A 21431-nucleotide genomic window follows, 5' to 3' on the forward strand; every position below is an offset into this window, starting at 1 on the left:
CAATCAGATTCAGCTCATCAGGTGCCTCAAAAGGACTTTGTACAACATTACGGCATTAGCTAATATTTACATATAATTTTCACCTCTGTGGCGGCTGGAAGGAAACAAAAAAATCATATATGGATGCTAATCATCCTGTTTACAGTCACTGTTTTTCCCTTGAGTATGGTGACCTTTAGTTTGAGTCCGCCCCCGCTATTCCTCACCTGGGTTTGCATGATGCTGATTTGTGTATCCAGAGTGGGAAAGTGATCCCGTTCCCCAGCACAGACATTACTCACCTTGATGAGTACAGAAAGTCATATTTATTCCTGCATGAAGGCTGAGCACTGACAGAAAAAGGAGATGTTTCAAATGAAGGAAGTGATGATGCAGATGATTTTAATGAATAGTTTTCATGCTTAAATGAGAAATGTAATGTTTGATGTAACAGTGAGCCTGAAATATTAGTATTTAACTTTATTCTTTGGGCAGTTGCATTAATTTCAGAAAGATAATATTAACTGAAGTGAAAATCAAAACATTAATTAACTCCTTTTAATCATCATTGGAGAGACTGAATTTGAAAGTAAGTACATTGAATATTTTAATGCTTCATTTTGATGTAGTAGTGGAGAGAACAGAAAATTCTTTGATTCATGTGGAAGATCATCATAACTTTCTCCTATCCTTTTGTATTGTGGGCTTTAGAGCAAAGTCAGTGACCATTTAGACTGTAGTATTAGTAACTGTGAGAGAAACTGGCAATTGTTCAGGTCAAATGACAATTCGACATTATGCTGTTAACCAGTAATGACGAAATAGCATCTTTAAGTTTAACAGTACAATCATTTTAAAAAATATTTCATGGGATAGAGTGATGCTGGCAAGTTCGCATTTATTGCCCATCCCTAGTTGCCCTGAGAATGTGTTGGTGCGTCTTCTTCACTGCAGGCCCTGTGGTGATGGTGCTCACACAATGGTATTGGGTAGAGATTTCCAGAATTATGACCCAGTGACAATGGAGAAATGGTGTCATATGTTCAAATCAGGATGGTGTGTGACTTGGACGGGAACTTGGAGGTGATGGCGTTCCCGTAATATTGTTGCTCTTGCCAGAGTGATAGAGAGTGCAAGGCTGGGAGGTGCCCTTGAAGTATGCTTGGTGAGTTGCTGCAGTATGTCCTGTAGGTGTGTACTGCAGATACATTGGTGAAGGAGATGGATATTGAGTCCAATGGTAGAAATACCGATCAGGCAGACTGCTCTGTACTGGATGGCGTTGAGCTTCTTGAACGTTGTTGCAGTGCACCCATCCTAGTGAGTGGTGATTATTCATCACACTCCTCATCTGAGTCTTGTAGATGGTCGAGAGGCTTTGAGGGGTCATGAGGTGAACCACTCATTGCAGAATACCCAGCCTTCTCCCTGCTCTTGTAGCCATCATTCTAGATTGGCTGGTCCAATTAATCTTCTGGTCAGTAATAAACCCCAGTATGTTGATGGTGGGAATCGCAGTATTAGTGGTGCCATTGAAGGTAGGGGAGGTGGTTGTGCTGAATCTGAAATGTGATTTAGACAAAATCAGGTAGAACTCTAAATGGTTTGTTATAGCTTGTTGGTTTTATTTTAAAGTTAAGGACTTCTGGATTTAATGAAACCTAAGAACTCATAAATGTGCAGACAATTCACAAGATATGTGGAATTCCACTGCCCTTTGCCTAAGTCTATCACTGTAATGAAAGAACTCTACTACACAACAAGTGTGGTACAGTCTACTCTTAATTTGAAGTTGCTTAATTCGATTTAAATTGTGCAAAAAAAACCCTCATGTGCTGTTTTATTTAAATTACTTCAATTCGGCTTGAACATAGAAATTGAATTAACAGGAATTGACTTAGCCTTTATACGCTGCAACTAATGCATTTTACAATATACAGAAATGCCATAATTTAAAATATTGCTGCATTTTAAAATCCCTTTTCTCACATACTTTCTTCCCTTCACAGACCCCTGCTCATCATATATTCCTTGCATTTGTGGTGATGTGCACGTGATGCCATTAATGGCAGTCCTGATTAGCTAGAAAGAAATGCATTTCAAATGGGGAAAGATGGACAATTTTATATTTTTCAACATCAAACACTTTCAAATGACCTTGCAACGCATTGAAGGAGGAGAGCTTAGGTGACAAGCCAGCCTGACACTTCATGTCAAGGAGTTATCATAGAATCATAGAATCATAGAAATTACAACATGGAAACAGGCCCTTCGGCCCAACATGTCCATGTCGCCCAGTTTATACCACTAAGCTAGTCCCAATTGCCTGCACTTGGCCCATATCCCTCTATACCCATCTTACCCATGTAACTGTCCAAATGCTTTTTAAAAGACAAAATTGTACCCGCCTCTACTACTGCCCCTGGCAGCTCGTTCCAGACACTCACCACCCTTTGAGTGAAAAAATTGCCCCTCTGGACCCTTTTGTATCTCTCCCCTCTCACCTTAAATCTATGCCCCCTCGTTATAGACTCCCCTACCTTTGGGAAAAGATTTTGACTATCGACCTTATCTATGCCCCTCATTATTTTATAGACTTCTATAAGATCACCCCTTAACCTCCTACTCTCCAGGGAAAAAAGTCCCAGTCTGTCTAACCTCTCCCTGTAAGTCAAACCATCAAGTCCCGGTAGCATCCTAGTAAATCTTTTCTGCACTCTTTCTAGTTTAATAATATCCTTTCCATAATAGGGTGACCAGAACTGTACACAGTACTCCAAGTGTGGCCTCACCAATGCCCTGTACAACTTCAACAAGACATCCCAACTCCTGCATTCAATGTTCTGACCAATGAAACCAAGCATGCCGAATGCCTTCTTCACCACCCTATCCACCTGTGACTCCACTTTCAAGGAGCTATGAATCTGTACTCCGAGATCTCTTTGTTCTATAACTCTCCCCAACGCCCTACCATTAACGGAGTAGGTCCTGGCCCGATTCGATCTACCAAAATGCATCACCTCACATTTATCTAAATTAAACTCCATCTGCCATTCATCGGCCCACTGGCCCAATTGATCAAGATCCCGTTGCAATCCCAGATAACCTTCTTCACTGTCCACAATGCCACCAATCTTGGTGTCATCTGCAAACTTACTAACCATGCCTCCTAAATTCTCATCCAAATCATTAATATAAATAACAAATAACAGCGGACCCAGCACCGATCCCTGAGGCACACCACTGGACACAGGCATCCAGTTTGAAAAACAACCCTCTACAACCACCCTCTGTCTTCTGTCGTCAAGCCAATTTTGTATCCAATTGGCTACCTCACCTTGGATCCCATGAGATTTAACCTTATGTAACAACCTACCATGCGGTACCTTGTCAAATGCTTTGCTGAAGTCCATGTAGACCACGTCTACTGCACAGCCCTCATCTATCTTCTTGGTTACCCCTTCAAAAAACTCAATCAAATTCGTGAGACATGATTTTCCTCTCACAAAACCATGCTGACTGTTCCTAATTAGTCCCTGCCTCTCCAAATGCCTGTAGATCCTGTCCCTCAGAATACCCTCTAACAACTTACCCACTACAGATGTCAGGCTCACTGGTCTGTAGTTCCCAGGCTTTTCCCTGCCGCCCTTCTTAAACAAAGGCACAACATTTGCTACCCTCCAATCTTCAGGCACCTCACCTGTAGCGGTGGATGATTCAAATATCTCTGCTAGGGGACCCGCAATTTCCTCCCTAACCTCCCATAACGTCCTGGGATACATTTCATCAGGTCCCGGAGATTTATCTACCTTGATGACCACTTCAGCTAATAGGCTTTCCATCTGCTAAATCTCTTCATTGGTTTTTAATATTTTTTCTCTCCTCACCAGTACACTTTTACAGGTTTAAAGATGTTGAGTTAAATTATGTCACCTCAATTCTTCCATTGCATCAAGGGGCTGAAATTTCTATTTTTCCCACAAGAAATGGAAGAGATGTTCATTTTATGTTGAGATCAACAAGTGGCTAACAAAATCGTAGGACTGTATAGTTTTGAAATATGCGCTGTCTGAGAATGTGATTCCATTAATAGCAATTAAAAATATGAATCATCTGCAGAAATGATCCTTTAATGCTTATCGAGCAGCCAGCGAGGTATTTAACTGGTATAAATATCAGAAAATTTATGAAGCTGTAGAGTGCACAATTGTGCTGAAGAATGGGATGACAGCAAAAATTAAAATCTGTACTGGAGCATTGCAAGGACATTTTTAGTAGGGGAGGATAGGTTGTTGCCTCCATTATCCACATGTTCACCAACTCATGATGGTCTTGTACCTCTGCTACTTGTCAAGCTGTCCCTAGTACCCATTTCACATCAAGCACAGTTCTCTCTCTTCCATTCCCCCAAGTTCAGTGATTCTGGTCTCGATATTAAATCCCCATGACGGCCGGGGTAGGGAGTTAAAAATTAAAAATTGGGGAGCACGTCCCCAACTTGTCACGTATGTGCCTGCCACCATTTTTACGGTGGTGGGCTGCAAGGTGTGCGTGTCTCCTATCTTGGAGAGGCGAGACACTTCATTATCCTGCAGTGCAGTTGGGAGCCTGATTCAAATTTAATAGTTGCCAGCCGGGTTTCCCAGGGCTCAGGAAACCCAGCAGTGAAATGGAGATTAGAGCAGCCCGATCCAGCAGGTTATAGCACTCCTTGTGGGCCAGGAGGAGCAGAAGTGCTCTGCCAGGCCCATTAAGGAAGCCTTTGGCCTCTCTTCTGCCTATAGCAGCCCCTCCTCGCTGTCGCGATCGACGACTTCCGATCCCCCAAGCCCCGATCTTTCACTCCCTCCCTCGCCATTGCCGGGCTCTTCCCTCTCCACTCCCTCCCAACAAGTCCTGATCTTTCCCTCCTGGTTACCGGGGACCATCCCCAACGGACCCTGACTGCAGCCTCCTGCCGCTGGTTTTCCCACCCGGCAGCCTGTCAACCTGGCCAGCTGCCAGGTGGGAAATGGAAGAAGAAAATTCTAATGAGGTCCTGTCATTAAATTTGGCAGGACCTCCGCGTCTCCGGCCTCTCCGGGTTTCCCCCCTGCTATCGTGCTCTCCCACACTCTCTCCGCCTCCCCATAAATATTGGGGCCTCTGTCTGTTTCTCTCTCCCTCTCCCTTGTATCACAATTACACAGAACACAACTCTCTTACTTGCCTCCTCTATTAGTCTCCCTCCTTCAATGGTGCTGCATTTGGTCTGTAGACATTTAAGTTTTTGTAGCTTTTTCTGGTCTCCTGTCTCCTTAGATGATTCCCAGCACCTATATAGTTGCTTAGTGCAGTAAGAGCCCAAAAGGTTTGAATTTCCTGTGCTAGTTGCACAATTGAGTTTCAAGAACAAGCTGAACAAGGAACTGAGCCTGTTCAAACGCTCCCCTGATAAGATGACAGCACTTCTTTAACTGACAGTTGCACATCATTTATCCATAAGATCCTGTTTTTGAGGCTGTTTTAAGGAATCATGTCAATAGCATGTTACAATGGAGTTTCTGTATTAGCACAGAAGATGTGAGCAATGTGTGTGTATCAGAGGTTGTGCAATATCAGAGTGTGTTAGCAAAGAGCTTATGTATTTACTGTGGGAAGATTGTCATAACACTTGTCACCTTACTCTTTCATGTAGCAACTCAAGTTCATGCACACCCCCCACCAGTTCCTGCTCCTCAGCAGTCCACCGGCCAAAGAATCCAATTTCAGGGCAGCAAAGAAACTTTATGGGAGCACTTTTGCATTTCAGTGAGTTTCCATTCTCTATATCTTTAAAGATCTGAATCGCGTTCTTCATAATTAAAAAGAGAATTATAAAACATTCATCATAGAAATGCTTCCTTAGTAGCTGCTTGATTATGAACCAATCTTGCATTACCCAACATCTGTGTCAATGATTTTCCATCAACTTTTACTGAATATATTTTAAAATTAGAATATTTTAAAAAAGAGCAGCTCATTTTATTTTGCTGCTTAAGGGACTAAACTGGCTGTATTAGCAATGCGGCTCTATTATGGTAAATATTTGGAGATGGAAGGGGCAGTGTTACAGCACTAGATAGTTTTCAGGAAGATTCATCTTCGGAAACTGGCACAAACAGTTAGTAATGAGAAACTGGAGTGAAAATGGATGGAAAATCAAGGGGAGTGCACATCTGAGTTCCTCAAGGTTCCCCTGAAAGTACAGTTTCATAAAATTACACCTTATATTGCTTTATATGTATATGATCTTTCCTATTTAAGATATTAAAAGAATATAGAGTAGATCGTAGTGAAGATAGCTGTTAGCTAAGATAGAAGCCCATGGAATTGAGGGAAAAGTACGGACTTGGTTAGGAAGTTGGCTGAGGGAAAGGCTACGGAGATTAGGGATAATGGGTAGGTACTCACATTGGCAGGATGTGACTAGTAGAGTCCCGCAGGGATCTGTCTTGGGGCCTCAATTATTCACAATATTTATTAACGATTTAGATGAAGGCATAGAAAGTCTCATATCTAAGTTTGCCGATGACACAAAGATTGGTGGCATTGTAAGCAGTGTAGATGAAAACATAAAATTACAAAGCGATATTGATAGATTAGGTGAATGGGCAAAACTGTGGCAAATGGAATTCAATGTAGACAAATGTGAGGTCATCCACTTTGGATCAAAAAAGGATAGAACAGGGTTCTTTTTAAATGGTAAAACGTTAAAAACAGTGGATGTCCAAAGGGACCTAGGGGTACAGGTACATAGATCATTGAAGTGTCGTGAACAGGTGCAGAAAATAATCAGTAAGGCTAATGGAATGCTGGCCTTTATATCTAGAGGACTAGAGTACAAGGGGGCAGAAGTTATGCTGCAGCTATACAAAACCCTGGTTAGACCGCACCTGGAGTACTGTGAGCAGTTCTGGGCACCGCACCTTCGGAAGGACGTATTGGCCTTGGAGGGAGTGCAGCGTAGGTTTACTAGAATGATACCCGGACTTCAAGGGTTAAGTTACGAGGCGGTCGTATTCTCTAGAGTTTAGAAGATTAAGGGGTGATCTGATCGAAGTTTATAAGATATTAAGGGGAACAGATAGGGTGGATAGAGAGAAACTATTTCCGCTGGTTGGGGATTCTAGGAGTAGGGGGCACAGTCTAAAAATTAGAGCCAGACCTTTCAGGAGTGAGATTAGAAAACATTTCTACACACAAAGGGAGGTAGAAGTTTGGAACTCTCTTCCGCAAATGGCAATTGATACTAGCTCAATTGCTAAATTTAAATCTGAGATCGATAGCTTTTTGGCAACTAAAGGTATTAAGGGATATGGGCCAAAGGCAGGTATATGGAGTTAGATCACAGATCAGCCATGATCTTATCAAATGGCAGAGCAGGCACGAGGGGCTGAATGGCCTACTCCTGTTCCTATGTTCCTAGATTTTCATCTTTAATGCCTAGCAGAATGCAAAAAGGAAAATTGGGTGAGGTGCGGGGGTGTGGTGATGCATGCTTGTAATGAAACCCACCCGATTTTCCTCCTAAGGGCCAGGTGGTACAGATGAACATCTATCCCTATGTTTCTCTATCTAGGTTTCTTGCTCTGTGTGCATGTGCATCTTTGATTCTCCCTCAGTCTGTGTGTCTCAATGAATGTGACCGTGTGTGTTTTTGACTAGGTCTGTGTTAGCCTTTCTCTATGCCTGCATGTGCATCTCTTTCTGCATTTTGTGTGTGCATCTCGGGTTTTGTGTTGGTCTGTCATGGTTTTTCTCTGTGGACATGTTGGTGTATCTCCTTTTTTCTTTTTCTGTATTTTTCTTTCTATATTCCTTCTGCTGCTCCTTGCTCAACAAACATTACAAAGGAGCTGAAATAAAAACTACAATTTTGAACTTTTGGACAGTACAATCATATTCACCGGGAATTTTCCCGCTCCTCCAGCCTTACTTTGGTGGAAGTTCAGCAGAAACCTCGTTTTACAGCAGAAACCCCATTTACGCGCACAAACTTCCATCAAAGTTACAGCGGCAGAGGGGGAGAAACCCCAATGAAACTGGTAGCGAATGTTTATTTTGCATCATGTTCCACAATGTTATTTCAGGTACTGAAACTGTTTGTTTTATATCTAGTGGCTCACATATAGAGAACTGGCACTCCATTTTAAGGAATGGTTTAATTGTTGCATCAAACACACGATTACAGGTAAGGTCAAGCATCGATGAAAAGTGTACCTATTAGGGGTGGTTCTGTATCCCGGCGACCCCAGGTTCAGTGTGATACTCGCAGGGAGGGCTTCTCAGATCACAGCCACGCAACCCACTATTTTTCATCTGGTAATTCTAGTGGGGGAAAATCCATAACCATGTCCCGGCACGGACACGATGGGCCGAATGGCCTCCTTCTGTGCCGTAACTTTCTATGATAAGCTGCCCACCTGCGATTTCCCGAGATGTGCTCGCAGTGAGTGCTTCACCCCACCGGGATTCTCAGAATACATATTCACTCCGGTAGTTCTTTATAAAGCTTCTGTACTATGAAATAAATCCTGGGCTGAATTCTATTCTCAATCAATGTGTCAACAGCATTATCATCATTGTACCTGCATCTGGGCAATGTTCTATTGATGGCACTTCTTTGATTGCACTTCTTATCAATGGAATCAATGCAACAACATCACTCCACCCTATCTCTCTCAAAGGTCCTTGAACATATTGTTGCCACTCATCTCTGTGCTCACCTCTCCCAAACTTCCCTTTTTGAATCCGTTCAATTTGCCCACAGCACCAAGACTGATTACGTCAAGTTATTCCACAATGAGTCTGATAAAACAGGGCTGAAGTTTCACTGGTCTCCGTTTAAAACAATCTAGATGGATTGCATAAGCGTTCGCAAAAGTCTGATGTATGCATATGCTTGCCTTTATTCTGCATCAACAGTTGAAATGTAGGTGCCAGCGGCCTCTGATTTTCTCTCAGTTGTTCATGTAGTTTGAAAATACTAGAGATTAAAAGCAACGTAAATGTCATGGTGCTGCGACAGAGTCATTCTAAAGAGAATTTACACCAATATAAGAATAAAAACACAGCGAATGCTGGAAATCTGAAATAAAACATACCCACAGGTCTATTGCATAATACAGCTTGATTCTGAATGTCAGCATTAAAAAGGCACTGCCCTGGGTTTTCCTCATGTTTACCTCCCAATTTCAAGTGGTACTAGGGTGGGCGGGTGTGGGAGTCATTCTGTTGGCTTCCTGACGACCGTGGCCACTGCTGGGATTTTCCACCAGAAGACACTGCCTAAATATGGGCGAGCAATTTCTACTCTCTGGGGTGGATTTAAATTTGAAAGACACTGCTGCTAAGAACTTTAAAATTTTAAACCCTCCCCAAGGAGCAGAATCGACCGTGTGGCAATCGTGGGGGACTGCGCTTGTGACTGACAAATGGTGTTTAATTTGGAGAAGTGCACTGTTATGCATGTGGGCAAGACAAATGCTCAACATACATACACACTTCTGGGAAAAGTATTAAAGCAGGTGGACAAAGAAAGAGATTTGGGTGTTCTAGTGCATAGGTCTCTAAAAGTTCATGAGCAATGCCATGAAGCGATAACTAAAGGAAATAGGTTGTTGGGTGCATTTATAGGACAATTGACTATAAGACAAAGCATACTATTTTGTCTTTGTACAAGACCTTGGTCAGGCCTCATTTGGAATACTGTGTCCAGTTTTGGCCTCTTTACATGGTGTATGATATTGACGTTTTGGAAAGGATGCAGAGGAGGGCCCCTAGAATAATTCCCAGCTTAAAGCATCTTAGTTATCAAGATAGGCTAAAAGAACTGGGACTCTATACTTTAGAGAAGCATAGACTTAAGGGTGATCTGATTGAGGTTTATAAGATGATGAAAGGAATAGATTGTGTTCCAGTTGACAGTTCGTTCCAATTAAATACATTAGAGAGGACCAGAGGTTACAATTTTAAGCTGTATAGGCCAGATCTAGGTTCGATGCCAGGAGGTGGTTCATTTCCCAGAGAATAGTGGACCTCTGGAACAGGCTGCCGGCTTGTGCAGTGGACGCCAATTCACTGAATTGCTTCAAGCAAGAGCTGCACCTGTTTCTGGTTGGGGCAGAGATCACCTCTTACAAAAGGTAGACCTCCTGGACTAGTTTTGATTGCCAAAGGGATCGGAGAGGAATTTCCCCCAAATGGCTGGGGTTTTTGTCTGGCTTTTCACCTGTCCCAGGAGATCACATGGCGTGGGATGGGGAATGTATATATTGTGATACACAAGGTATCACGATTGTGTGGGACAGGCTGGATGGACCAGAGGGTCTTTTCCTGTCCCTGTTCGTATTCAGTTCTATCGCCCCAAAATTTAAATTTTACCTTCAAAAGGCTTATATTGCCCCCTAGGCAACCTGCCCTGCTCCACTACTGCAGATGGCTGAGGCCTGCAGACAGAAATATCTTTCAACCCCCACCACCCCACCCTACCCCCGGCGAGGCAGGCTCCTCATGCAGGTGGGAATACCCATCAGGGGCCCACCTGAAAATACTAATCAGGCCAACCCCAGAAAATTCACTGGGGCCAGCACCAGATCAGTCGGGCATGCAGAAAGTCTGCCCTGGCACAGGTCCAGTGGTAGAGTCGCCACTGAGGGAAATCTGCCTGTCTGTGGAAGTGATTAACAAAACATTTTCTCCATTTGGGAATGGAAGAGAGCTAGAAATGCTGTGTGCCTTGCTCCCTACGTTACTATCACACACAAAGTGTTGCAATAGTTCATTCAAATGAAATTTACACCATTATGAAAAGAGAAAAAAATGTTCTGCCAATTGTTTTTTAAAAATAAGCTGCCCATTTTATTCAGGTTACACGGATGCACCTTTTAATTATATTCTCTTAATGATAATATTAAACATCTAATATTTACTTCTTATTTTATTAACTTTTTTCCTCCAATTTCCACAGCTTCATGGTGCAGTGTATGGGAATGGCATCTATCTTAGCCCATTGTCAAGTATTTCTTTTGGTTACTCAGGCAAGTATATCTTATCTTTATGTTAACACCCAAACCTTATTCAACGTTTTAAACTGAAACAAAAATCAAACCATTTCCTTTTCGTGCATGTTTCTTCTCATGTAGTAGGTCCCCAAATCCTTTTCTCACTGAATTTTCTTCAATGCATTTTCAAAACTCAATGTTATATAAAAGATTATTGAAATTTGAAGAACCATAGGACAAATTTATTAGAATTTTTTGAGGATGTAACTAGCAGTGTAGATAACGGGGAATCACTGGATGTAGTATATTTGGATTTTCAAAAAGCATTTGATAAGGTGCCACGTAAAAGGTTGTTGTGTAAGATAAGGGCTCATGGGGTTGGGGTAATATATTTGCATGGATAGACAATTGGTTAACAGACAGAAAACAGAGAGTGGGGATAAACGGGTCATTTTCAGGTTGGCAGGCTGCAACTAGTGGAGTGCCACAAGGATCAGTGCTTGGGCCTCAGCTATTTACAATCTATATTAATGACTTAAAGGAAGGGACCAAGTGTAATGTATCCATGTTTGCTGACGATATAAAGCTTGGTGGGAAAGTAAACCATGAGGACGACACAAGAGTCTGCAAAAGGATATAGACAGGTTAGGTGAGTGGGCAAGAAGGTGGCAGATGGAGTACAATGTGGGGAAATGTGAGGTTATTCACTTTGGTAGGAAGAATAGAAAAAAAGAATATTTTTTAAATGGTGAGAAACTATTAAATGTTGGTGTTGAGATAGATTTCGGTGCCCTCTTACAAGAAACACAAGAAGTTAGTATGCAGGTACAGCAAGCAATTAGAAAGGCAAATGGCATGTTGGCCTTTATTGCAAGGGGGTTGGAGTACAAGAAGTCTTACTACAATTGAATAGGGCTTTGGTGAGACCACACCAGGAGTACGGTGTACAGATTTGGTCTCCTTATCGAAGGAAGGATATACTTGCCTTGGAGGTGGTGCAACGAAGGTTCACTAGATTGATTCCTGGGATGAGAGGGTTGTCCTATGAGGAGAGATTGAGTAGAATGGGCCTATACTCTTTAGAATTTAGAAGAATGAGAGGTGATCACATTGAGACATACAAGATTCTGAGGGGCCTTGACAAGGTAGATGCTGAGAGGTTGTTTCCCCTGGCTAGAGAGTCTGGAACTAGGGGGCATAGTCGCAGGATAAGGGGTCGACCATTTAAGACTGAGATGAGGAGGAATTTCTTCATTCAGAGGATTGTGACTCTTTGGAATTCTCTACCCCAGAGGGCTGTGGATGCTGATTCATTGAATATATTCAAGGCTGAGATTGATAGATTTTTGGACTCTAGGGGCATCAAGGGATATGGGGATCGGGCGGGAAAGTGGAGTTGAGGTCGAAGATCACCCGGATCTTATTGAATGGTGGAGCAGGCTCGAGAGGTTGTATGGTCTACTCCTGCTCCTATTTCTTATGTTCTTAGTCATTTGAGGAGCAGTAACCATCGCAGCAATCATAGAATATTCCTCAGCCAGCAAAATTTCTGGCTAAACACAAAGGCCCTGAAAATCCATGAGGCGGGGAGGGTGGTGTGTCCATTTGCTGGGATTCACCCGCCTAGGGCCTCTTCCCTCGATCCCACCAAAGTTTGTAGAGTCAGGAGAGACCCCTTCATTTCAATATCAATGGTGGGTGCCTGTGCCAGTAGGGTTGCATCTTGGGCAACCACTATAGCCATCACACCAGAAAATCCAGCCTGACATGGACGATAGGGAGGGTGCCAGAGACCCCTAGAAGTAACTTGACGGCGCTCCAGCAGTGCCTTTTGTAAGGGAACCACATGAATTTTTTAAAAATTCTTATCACCTTGTTAGGTCTAAGCCTCGATCCCAGCCTCGTCCCCCAAACGGGCTTCACAACTGCCGGTGAAGTACACGTGATCTGGCATACCTCCACAGACCATGTGTCAGGTCCCACTGAAGGCCCAAGATGTGCAAACTTTGACATGTTGAGTCCCCGCTCTTGTCCTCTCCCCCTATCATGTCAACGACCATGTTTGAGGTGGGTGGAGGCTCCACCCCCAACAGACCATAGAAAAAATTTCAACTAAAGTCTAGAACTCGGCATATCTGGGTCCCAGCCTAGATTCCAGACATTCCAGCGGACTCCTGCCACAGTCAGAGTTGGAATATGCAGTAAAATCTGCAGAATTTCGGGGCCAAATTGCCATATGTGTAGAGTTTAAATCATTAACCTGATGCTAAAAAATCTTTGACATTTATTTTCTGTTATTTGGGATTAAAATCATAAATTAGTAATGAATGAATGAACACATTTGTATCAAATTCCTCTGTCCACTATTTCAACAAAGTCATTAACCTATTGCTGTGATATTTGAGTTAACTCCTTAATTCCACTCCCAGGTTCAAAATGTAAAGAGAAGAGAGGTATCTTTGAATAGACTGGTAGCTATTGAGCTACTTTCCAGGGTTATCTCTGATGGCAGCAGCACTGTTGAAGGCAACATTGGAAAGTAAACAAAGCAATGGTAGTGGTGTCAGAGGCCCCAAAAGTCTCCTTGGAAGGGACTTTGACAAATACCTTTGACTGCAGGATTCCAGTGATGGCAAATAAAACAGCCACTGGTGGCAGTTAGCTCATGTCTACCATTTCTAGTCTGCCTGTGGCAGACTGAGCTCTACAAAGCAGCAGTGCACTCTCCACATTGCTGGCCCCTGCTGGTCTTTCCTCAGTATCAGGGAAAGTAGCAGCCAGACTGACACAGTCATGTTTGCATTTTCAGAGCAATTGGTCATGTGTAAAACATTTCCATTGTTACTAAATTCACCCTACAGTATAAACGGGACAATAAGGGAAACTGGCTAAAGTACTGGGATAGTTCAGCCCTGAAAGTACCACTCTGTAAATTGTCACAAGAACTGTTTTATACTGACATATTTAAATCATGTTTTTGATATGTTAAAAATCTATTTACAACAGTGACAGAGAGATTGATTGAACGCTCCTTTTGATGGAGATTCGCTGTGATTGGGTGAACAATGTTCTCGTTTATGATGTGTAAAACACTTCTGTTGTGCATACCCTCTAGGGATGAATAAAAAGCAGCAGAAGGTGGCAGCTAAGGATGAACAGCCTTCAAACAATAAAGCAGCCACCTTACAGGTATAGAGATGCTGGTGGGATGATTCTCATGATGCACTATCCAGTACATATTGTTCACCATACATCAAATAACATACATGAAGATCCACTACAGGATGTCAGTGCTAAATTTCTTTTTTTTGGTCAGCTGGTCTTGAAACCTATTACCGTGTTTAAGAGTTTCCACACCAAACCACTGGAAAATCCACAAAGTAGAGTTTCTGTTTGCCCAACATGGAGTGCTCAATCTCTCCCTGTTGGAGCATAGGCAGGAAAAGGTTTGACTCCTGCTCTGCTCATTTTCTAATCTGAGACAATTCAAGTGTGAAGCAACTATCAAAGCCTAAATTAACTTCCAGGAGGGGGGAGAAAAATCAGAGAGAAGAGTCAAGGGGGTAGATTTTGACGTTATGCGATAGTGTAAAATGGGCGATAGCAAGTCGGCAGTTTTATATCTCTCCAGGACACTTGCCTGAGCCCAGAGAACTTGGGAACAGGTTGGCAAGAGCCAAGAATTAGGGACCCACAAGTGTGCACAGGGTATCGCTACACTTAACTAACAAAACATACAACTTGTCAACAACAACAGCAACTTGCATTTATATAGCACCTTTAACGTAGTAAAATGTCCCAAGGGGTTTCAGCACAGAGCACTGGTCCCATTGATGAGGCAGGATAGTTCATTAGCCATCAACAGTGTTTGGTGTACTGGGACCTGCCTGGCTTGTGTAGCAAATTACCGGATTGCCACTGAGGATCGACTCAGTTCTAATCTCCCATTTCCCGGTGTATTACCTTGGAACTAACTTGTGTCGAAAAGGGATCCAATTTACCCACTGCACATGGGAACAACACCACCTGCACGTTCCCCTCCAAGTCACACACCATCCCGACTTGGAAATATATCGCCGTTCCTTCATCGTCACTGGGTCAAAATCCTGGAACTCCCTACCTAACAGCACTGTGGGAGAACCTTCACCACATGGGCAATAAATGCTGGAATTTCCAGCGACGCCCACATCCCATGAACGAATAAAAAAAAGTGTGGAGAGTTTAGATTTCAGCTTTCAAAGAAATGTCTGGTAAGGAGATGAAATTCGATCAATTAAATTAATCCATTTTATTTTTTTGCAGTCACAGAAAAAAGGACAGCAACCGCAGTTTTTGCAGAGTCGTAACCTGAAGTGTATAGCCTTATGTGAAGGTATGGTGTTCTCCATCATTAGCTAGGCAGACTTTCCAAAACATGGATAAAAAGTGGAAGAACAACTAATTTGCCTTAAGTATTTGAAGATGTTGTAAAATCTAACCACAGGTCCTTTTAAATCTTACCAGGAGCACTTACTAACACTTAATCGAGGGCCACTCTATAACGGGCAGCTGATCTGATTTTGCCCATTTTACACTATTGCCCAAAATCAAAATTACCCCCAAGTGTGGCACTTGAGAGGTAAACGTGCACAGTGACAAGAAGCACTGCTCTGTCCCATTCTTGGCAACACATTGGCATTTTTGTACTGCTAACTCCCTAGCCCATGCACGAGTATGTGTACATGAGGGATAGAAATTCCAGAAGGGATGGAAGAGCACTTTCGCACTTGCCCCTCCAAACCACATTCGTCTCTTTCTAGCTAAGAGTCAAGATGAACCCTGTCCATTCTCAGCTGCTTGTTGGCTAAGATAATCCATCACATTGTAAAACTCACTTTATAGTTTGTCACTGTCCTGGCTTTTTCTTGTTGCTCACTAGTCATGTAGTATAACATAGGAAATAGTTAGGAATCTCAGGCGTGCAGTATATGTTGGACAATTAAAATACCTCTTACATCCCATTCCTTAACTTGGAGACCCAGTGGTTGATATTTCCATCTGCAAGCCACACCTGATGAGTTAAATTTTAACTCCAAGCTGGGAAGACAGCGGTCGGGGGGTGGTGGGGGGGTAGGAATCCCTGACAGAAAACCTGGAAGTACGGGTGTCCAGGGCGTCCTTAGGATTTTGACGTAAGGACGTCTTTTATTTTCTTTTTTGTCGGTTTCCCGCTGGACAAGCCAGCCTGATTGACAGACTCGCTTCAGTCGGACGGGAGAAGAGGAACGAAGAGGATGGGAGAAAGTAAATCTTAGATGGTGGGGACAGTTGAGGTCACCGGGGAAGGGAATCGGGGTTGGGGGTCGTAGGAGGTCACTGGGGGTCGGGAGTCATCGGGGGGATCGGGGGTTGTCGGGGTCAGGAGTCATCAGGGGGATCGGGGGTTGTCGGGGTCGAGAGTCATCGGGGGTCATCAGGGAGCTTGGGGTCAGGAGTCATTGGGGGATTGGGGTCATGGTCGTAAATCATGGAAAGATTGGAGATCGTGGGGGTGGTTGTAGATTGTGGGGGGTCATAGATTGTGGGAGGTCAGAGATCATGGGGGGTCAGAGATCGTGGCGGGGGTCAGAGATCATGGGAGGGTGGGGAGATCGGAGATTGTGAGAGGAGTCGCTGCAGGTAGGCTTGTTGGGCCTGGGGGACGCACTCCTGCTCTTCCTGGCCCACATGCTGTGCTATAAAGGCACTAACCTGCAGTTTCAGGCTTTCTCGCCTCCTCTCACGTGGTGTGGAGGAGAAGGCCCAAGAATCCCGGTCCCCAGGGGCTGAAGTCAAAAAGCTGTTAAAATGGAGAGCCGCAGCTTCCTTGAAAGCTTTTAGTGACTGGCCTGCCTCCTAAGTGCGGATTGGTTGCCCGCCCCTCATCCTGCCTCTGTTAAAACTGGAAGTGGGCGGGTTGGGGGCGGGTTTCAGATTTTTTTAATTTTTACTGCCCCCCCCCCCTCCCCTGCCCCCAACCCACCCATTTTTCGGAGTTAAAATCATGCCCATGGTGTCAGTTCTCACGTGGCTGATTTGGTAATGCAGAATGTTGAATGTTTAAGCTCAAGGTTGTATATCACTTTCTGAATTGGGTGAGTTTTGTTGTCCCTTAATGAGGACAATAGATGGGAGCATGGCACAGAGGTAAAATGTTCTGCTTTGGGAGAGGAAAGTGGACAACCAACTTGAGTGATGCCACTTACATTGTCACCTTCAGGAAGCATCATTTGAAGCTTTGTGGAAATGTCAATGAATCATTCATCATACACTGCCGCCTGTAGTGGAGCTTTGAGTGAGTAATGGGGTGGCATGCAGAAGCATAGCCTTTGCCAGTACTGCACAGACAGGTAGGGGGTAGGTTCACGCATACCATTCTCTGTATGATTGATTATCTTTACCTTATCGCCATGGTAGGCATCAAATAGAGGCTGGACACTTCCGAGCCAGGGTAAGAAGGAAAATTGATGGAAGTTACTTGATGCAGCTATTGTGTACTTCTTCATGAGTGAATTATTGATAGGGATTTCCAGAAGCCTGGTAGTGACTGCACTGCCAAGGATGGTATGTGGCCCGTGGAGACCTTTTTTGACAAAATATGGGAAAAATTATAAATACCTCAACAAAAAAAATAGATAAGTGGTATATGCAGAGTGGCAAACCTTGTCAGCTTAGTATGGTGGTGAGGTAAAGGGGAAACCTGCACTTCAAGCACCTACTCACCCAAAGAGATGAGAGCCCAGGAATGGGAGAGGAGATTTAAAAAATCCTTCGTGGGTCAATATACCACATGTTTAAATAGCCAGTAAGCGCTATGTATTATGGCAAATGTGAAATGGCTACTTGGGCTAAGAACCAGAAGGATGATGGTGTCCGTGGCACTGCTTTCAAGAAATGAGGAAAGATAAAGAAACAAAATTGAGTAAAAACAGAAAAATAACTAAGACAAATAAATACAGAAGAAGAAATTGTGAATTAAAAATCTTTTTTCTGCTTTCATTCTTTTTATATTTCTTTTTGCAGTAATTACTTCGCCAGATTTGCACAAACATGGAGAAATTTGGGTAGTTCCACAAACAGAACATGTCTGCACAAGATTCTTCTTTGTGTAAGTACTGTTAGATTTCTGATCTCAATTGATACAGTAAGAATAACAAATGGAAATAAGCTATCTTGGCTTTCAGCTGGCAAAGTTGGTAAATATAGTGTTCTTAGATCTCTCAGACCCATCTTCAAGCTCAGCACAGATAGCTGTAAAGATACTAATGTATGTATTTATCCAACATGTTCATGTACTTTTAAAGGTGTTCCACTTATCTTCCACTCAAGTGTTGTTGAACATGCTCCGACAATTACTATTGCCTCATTTCATTGAATTTAGCTCTTTAAATGTTATATACAGTGAAATCTGTATAAATGGACACTCCTAAAAAATGGACACCTGCAAAAAATAAAAACTTATTGAGACACCCAAATAACTTATGTGGTAAAATATATAAGAGTCACTCTGACACCACAGACACTCACCAATTACGAACTACGGACAGCTTTCAATGCACCAAGCCCTTTTACAACTTAAAACACGGGACACAGCCTGTTGCAAAGCTGCCGTATCTGGAAGCTTCACTGAGTCAGGATCACTGGTGCTTCCCCTTGCAGCTTGCTTGCTTTCTGCCCCCTAATTCTCGTGAGGTCAGTGTATGCCAGTCAACGCGAGGCAGCAGTGGGTTTTGTGAAAGAAACGGCTTTTGTGGAATGGGGAGCTCTTTACCCAACATGCATAGTGGCAGAGAAACCGCGCTATCTCTGGGATTGAATGCTTGCACGGCTCTATCCCAGGGATAGAAAGGTTTCTCTGCTGCTATAGATGTTGGGTAAAGTACTCCCTATTCTACTGAAATTTTTTACAGTACATACAATGACCATTTTGAAAATAAGGACACCTGCAAAAAAAGGACAGCTGATGCCAGTCCCTAAGACGTCCATAATTTACAGGTTTCATTGTACCTGGCTCCTTGTCTTGGGCATTTATGGCTCACAGATCATGTTAAACTTTAACAACAAAAAGTAAAACACTGCATGTGGTAAGTGTAGGAGGAACAGGTCACTTTGGACCTATGGTTCTCAAAGCTTTCCACTACTGGAGTTTTCCTCGCCTCTTGTCTGGGTCTGTTGTAGACAAATTATTAGTGATTGATTGCTATGATTAGTTAACAACTCTATTATCATTGTATCATGCGACTACCAGTATGGTAGAAGGCAAACTAGATGGATCTTTTCTCGTCTAGAAATTCTCATGTTCCTATGCTGGGAATCTGAAACAAAAACATGAAATGCTGTAAAGGCTCAACAGGTCAGTCAACATCTGTGGAGAGAACAGATGAATTAGTATTTCAAGTGTAGACCAATCCAGTTATTTATGAAGATAGCATTGTCGCTTTCACATCATGTTGCCAGCCACTGATTAATATTCTCAGTTTTTTTTGTGAACTCCCCACCTTTTCTAAACATTGGGAATACCCCAGTAAGCATAACTTTGCATCTCCTATCTTTGAGTTTTGAGGCTATCCTTCTGTATATATCTAAGGCCCCTGTATTATTTCTTCTTGTGTCACTTACCCCTATGTGGACTATGACGAATGCTTCTCTTCCTGCCCACTTCAGTATCCCTTCTAACCTTTCCTCAATATGTACTACTCTAACTCCAGATAGGCAACTCACCATGTTATAGGTATTGTCTTTATGACCCCTGCTGAGGTTATTCCCTCCCGACTGAGGTAGTTTACCCCCTCCTTGCCTCCTTTCCTTCCTCTTTCCCCTTCCTCTTCTTTCCCCTTTCCTCAACTCCTTATTCCCCCTCACCCCCTTCCTGCCTCCCCCTTCCCCTTCCACTCCATTTTATCTTGGTCTAATTACCCCGCCACTCTCTAAACCTTCTTGATCTCAAAACATTGACTACCCTTGTGCAACACCACGGGAAATGACTGGTATATATAATAAAGGGGCCCAAGGATTACCCTGGGGTATCCTATTCATAACCTTTTACATATCCCGTTCATAACCTCTCTCCAGTCTGAAAGTGTCCATTTATGCTGAGCCCTTGTTTCTGTCTTTAAGCCAATTATCTATACAGTGCTATACTTTACCTGCTATTTTGTTTTAGTCACTCATCATTGCCTCATATTAGTTATGCCTTCAAAGAACGCCAGTGCTTCAGTTAGTGGGAGTTGTTTACAGACCACCAGATAGCAGTAATAAAGTAGCGGGATACACAAACGTGGAGATCAGAGAAGCTTGTTGCAAGAACAGTGTAGAAGGGAGACTTCAATTTTCACACAGACTCAGAGAAGAAGAATAGCTCGAGTCCCAAAGACAGTGAATTTCTTGAGTGCATTCGGGACAGTTTTCTGGAACAATATGTTCCTGAACCAACAAGAGAACATGTCATCTTAGATTTAATAATAAGCAATGAGCCTGAATTAGTCAATAATCCTACGGTAAGGGAACACCTATCTAACAGTGACCATAATATAATAGAATTCGATACTAGGTTTGAGAGGGAAAAGGGGAGTCATGAACCAAGGTTTTAAATTTAGGTACGGCTGACTTTGGAGGGATGAGGCAGAAATTGACCACAATAGACTGAGCGTAGAATCATAGAAAGGTTACAGCACGGAAGGTGGCCATTCGACCCATCGAGACCATACCGGCTCTATGCAAGAGCAATCCAACTAGTCTCACTCCCCGCTCTTTCTCCGTAGCCTTGCAAATTTTTTCCTTTCAAGTACTTATCCAGTTCCCTTTTGAAAGCCATGATTGAATCTGCCTCCACCACCCCCTTGGGCAGTGCATTCCAGATCCTGACCACTCGCTGTGTACAAAAGAGCAGAACTACTAATGAATAAAACTATAGATGAACAGCAGGAGGTGAGCAAAAAAGTATTCGGTCGAATACAAGACCGGTACATACCCTTAAAAGGCAAGAGCTCTACTTGTGTAATTAAACAACCTTGGTCAACAAGGGAAGTGAGAGATAGTGGAAAACTAAAAGAAAGGGCTTATATGAAGGCAAAGAACAGTAACGATCCCACGGACTGAGAGAGATATAATGAACAGCAAAGGGATACAGAGGAAGTGATAAAAGCCGCAAAAAGGGGATACAAGAAAATGTTTCCGCAGGATATCAAGGACAACACTAAACATTTTTTTTAATGTATTTAGAGAAAAAGGGTGGCTAAGAGTAATGTGGGCCCCTTAATGGTAGATACAAGTGATATTCTAATTGTGAATCAGGAAATGACAGACTTACTAAATAGTTACTTTGTATTGGTCTTCACAGTAGAGGATGAAGGTAAAATACCAGAGATACAAGAAAAACTAAAAAAAACAATAGAGGAGCTAACTAGATTC

At 42.9% G+C, this 21431-nt stretch overlaps 1 protein-coding gene across 1 annotated transcript in view; it reads left to right on the forward strand.

Annotated features, from left to right (window-relative positions):
* The window catches only part of parp8 (poly (ADP-ribose) polymerase family, member 8), a 358889-nt gene that overhangs the window by 327921 nt on the left and 9537 nt on the right, over positions 1–21431 (forward strand). Inside the window, exons 20-25 of the mRNA XM_067985593.1 lie at positions 5657–5769; positions 8119–8191; positions 10970–11039; positions 14119–14192; positions 15306–15375; positions 18045–18129. Of these exons, the coding sequence (XP_067841694.1) occupies positions 5657–5769; positions 8119–8191; positions 10970–11039; positions 14119–14192; positions 15306–15375; positions 18045–18129 (485 nt within the window). The remainder of the gene's footprint in view (positions 1–5656; positions 5770–8118; positions 8192–10969; positions 11040–14118; positions 14193–15305; positions 15376–18044; positions 18130–21431) is intronic.

This window comes from Heptranchias perlo, chromosome 1 (assembly GCF_035084215.1).
Source record: "Heptranchias perlo isolate sHepPer1 chromosome 1, sHepPer1.hap1, whole genome shotgun sequence".
Taxonomy (NCBI): domain Eukaryota; kingdom Metazoa; phylum Chordata; class Chondrichthyes; order Hexanchiformes; family Hexanchidae; genus Heptranchias; species Heptranchias perlo.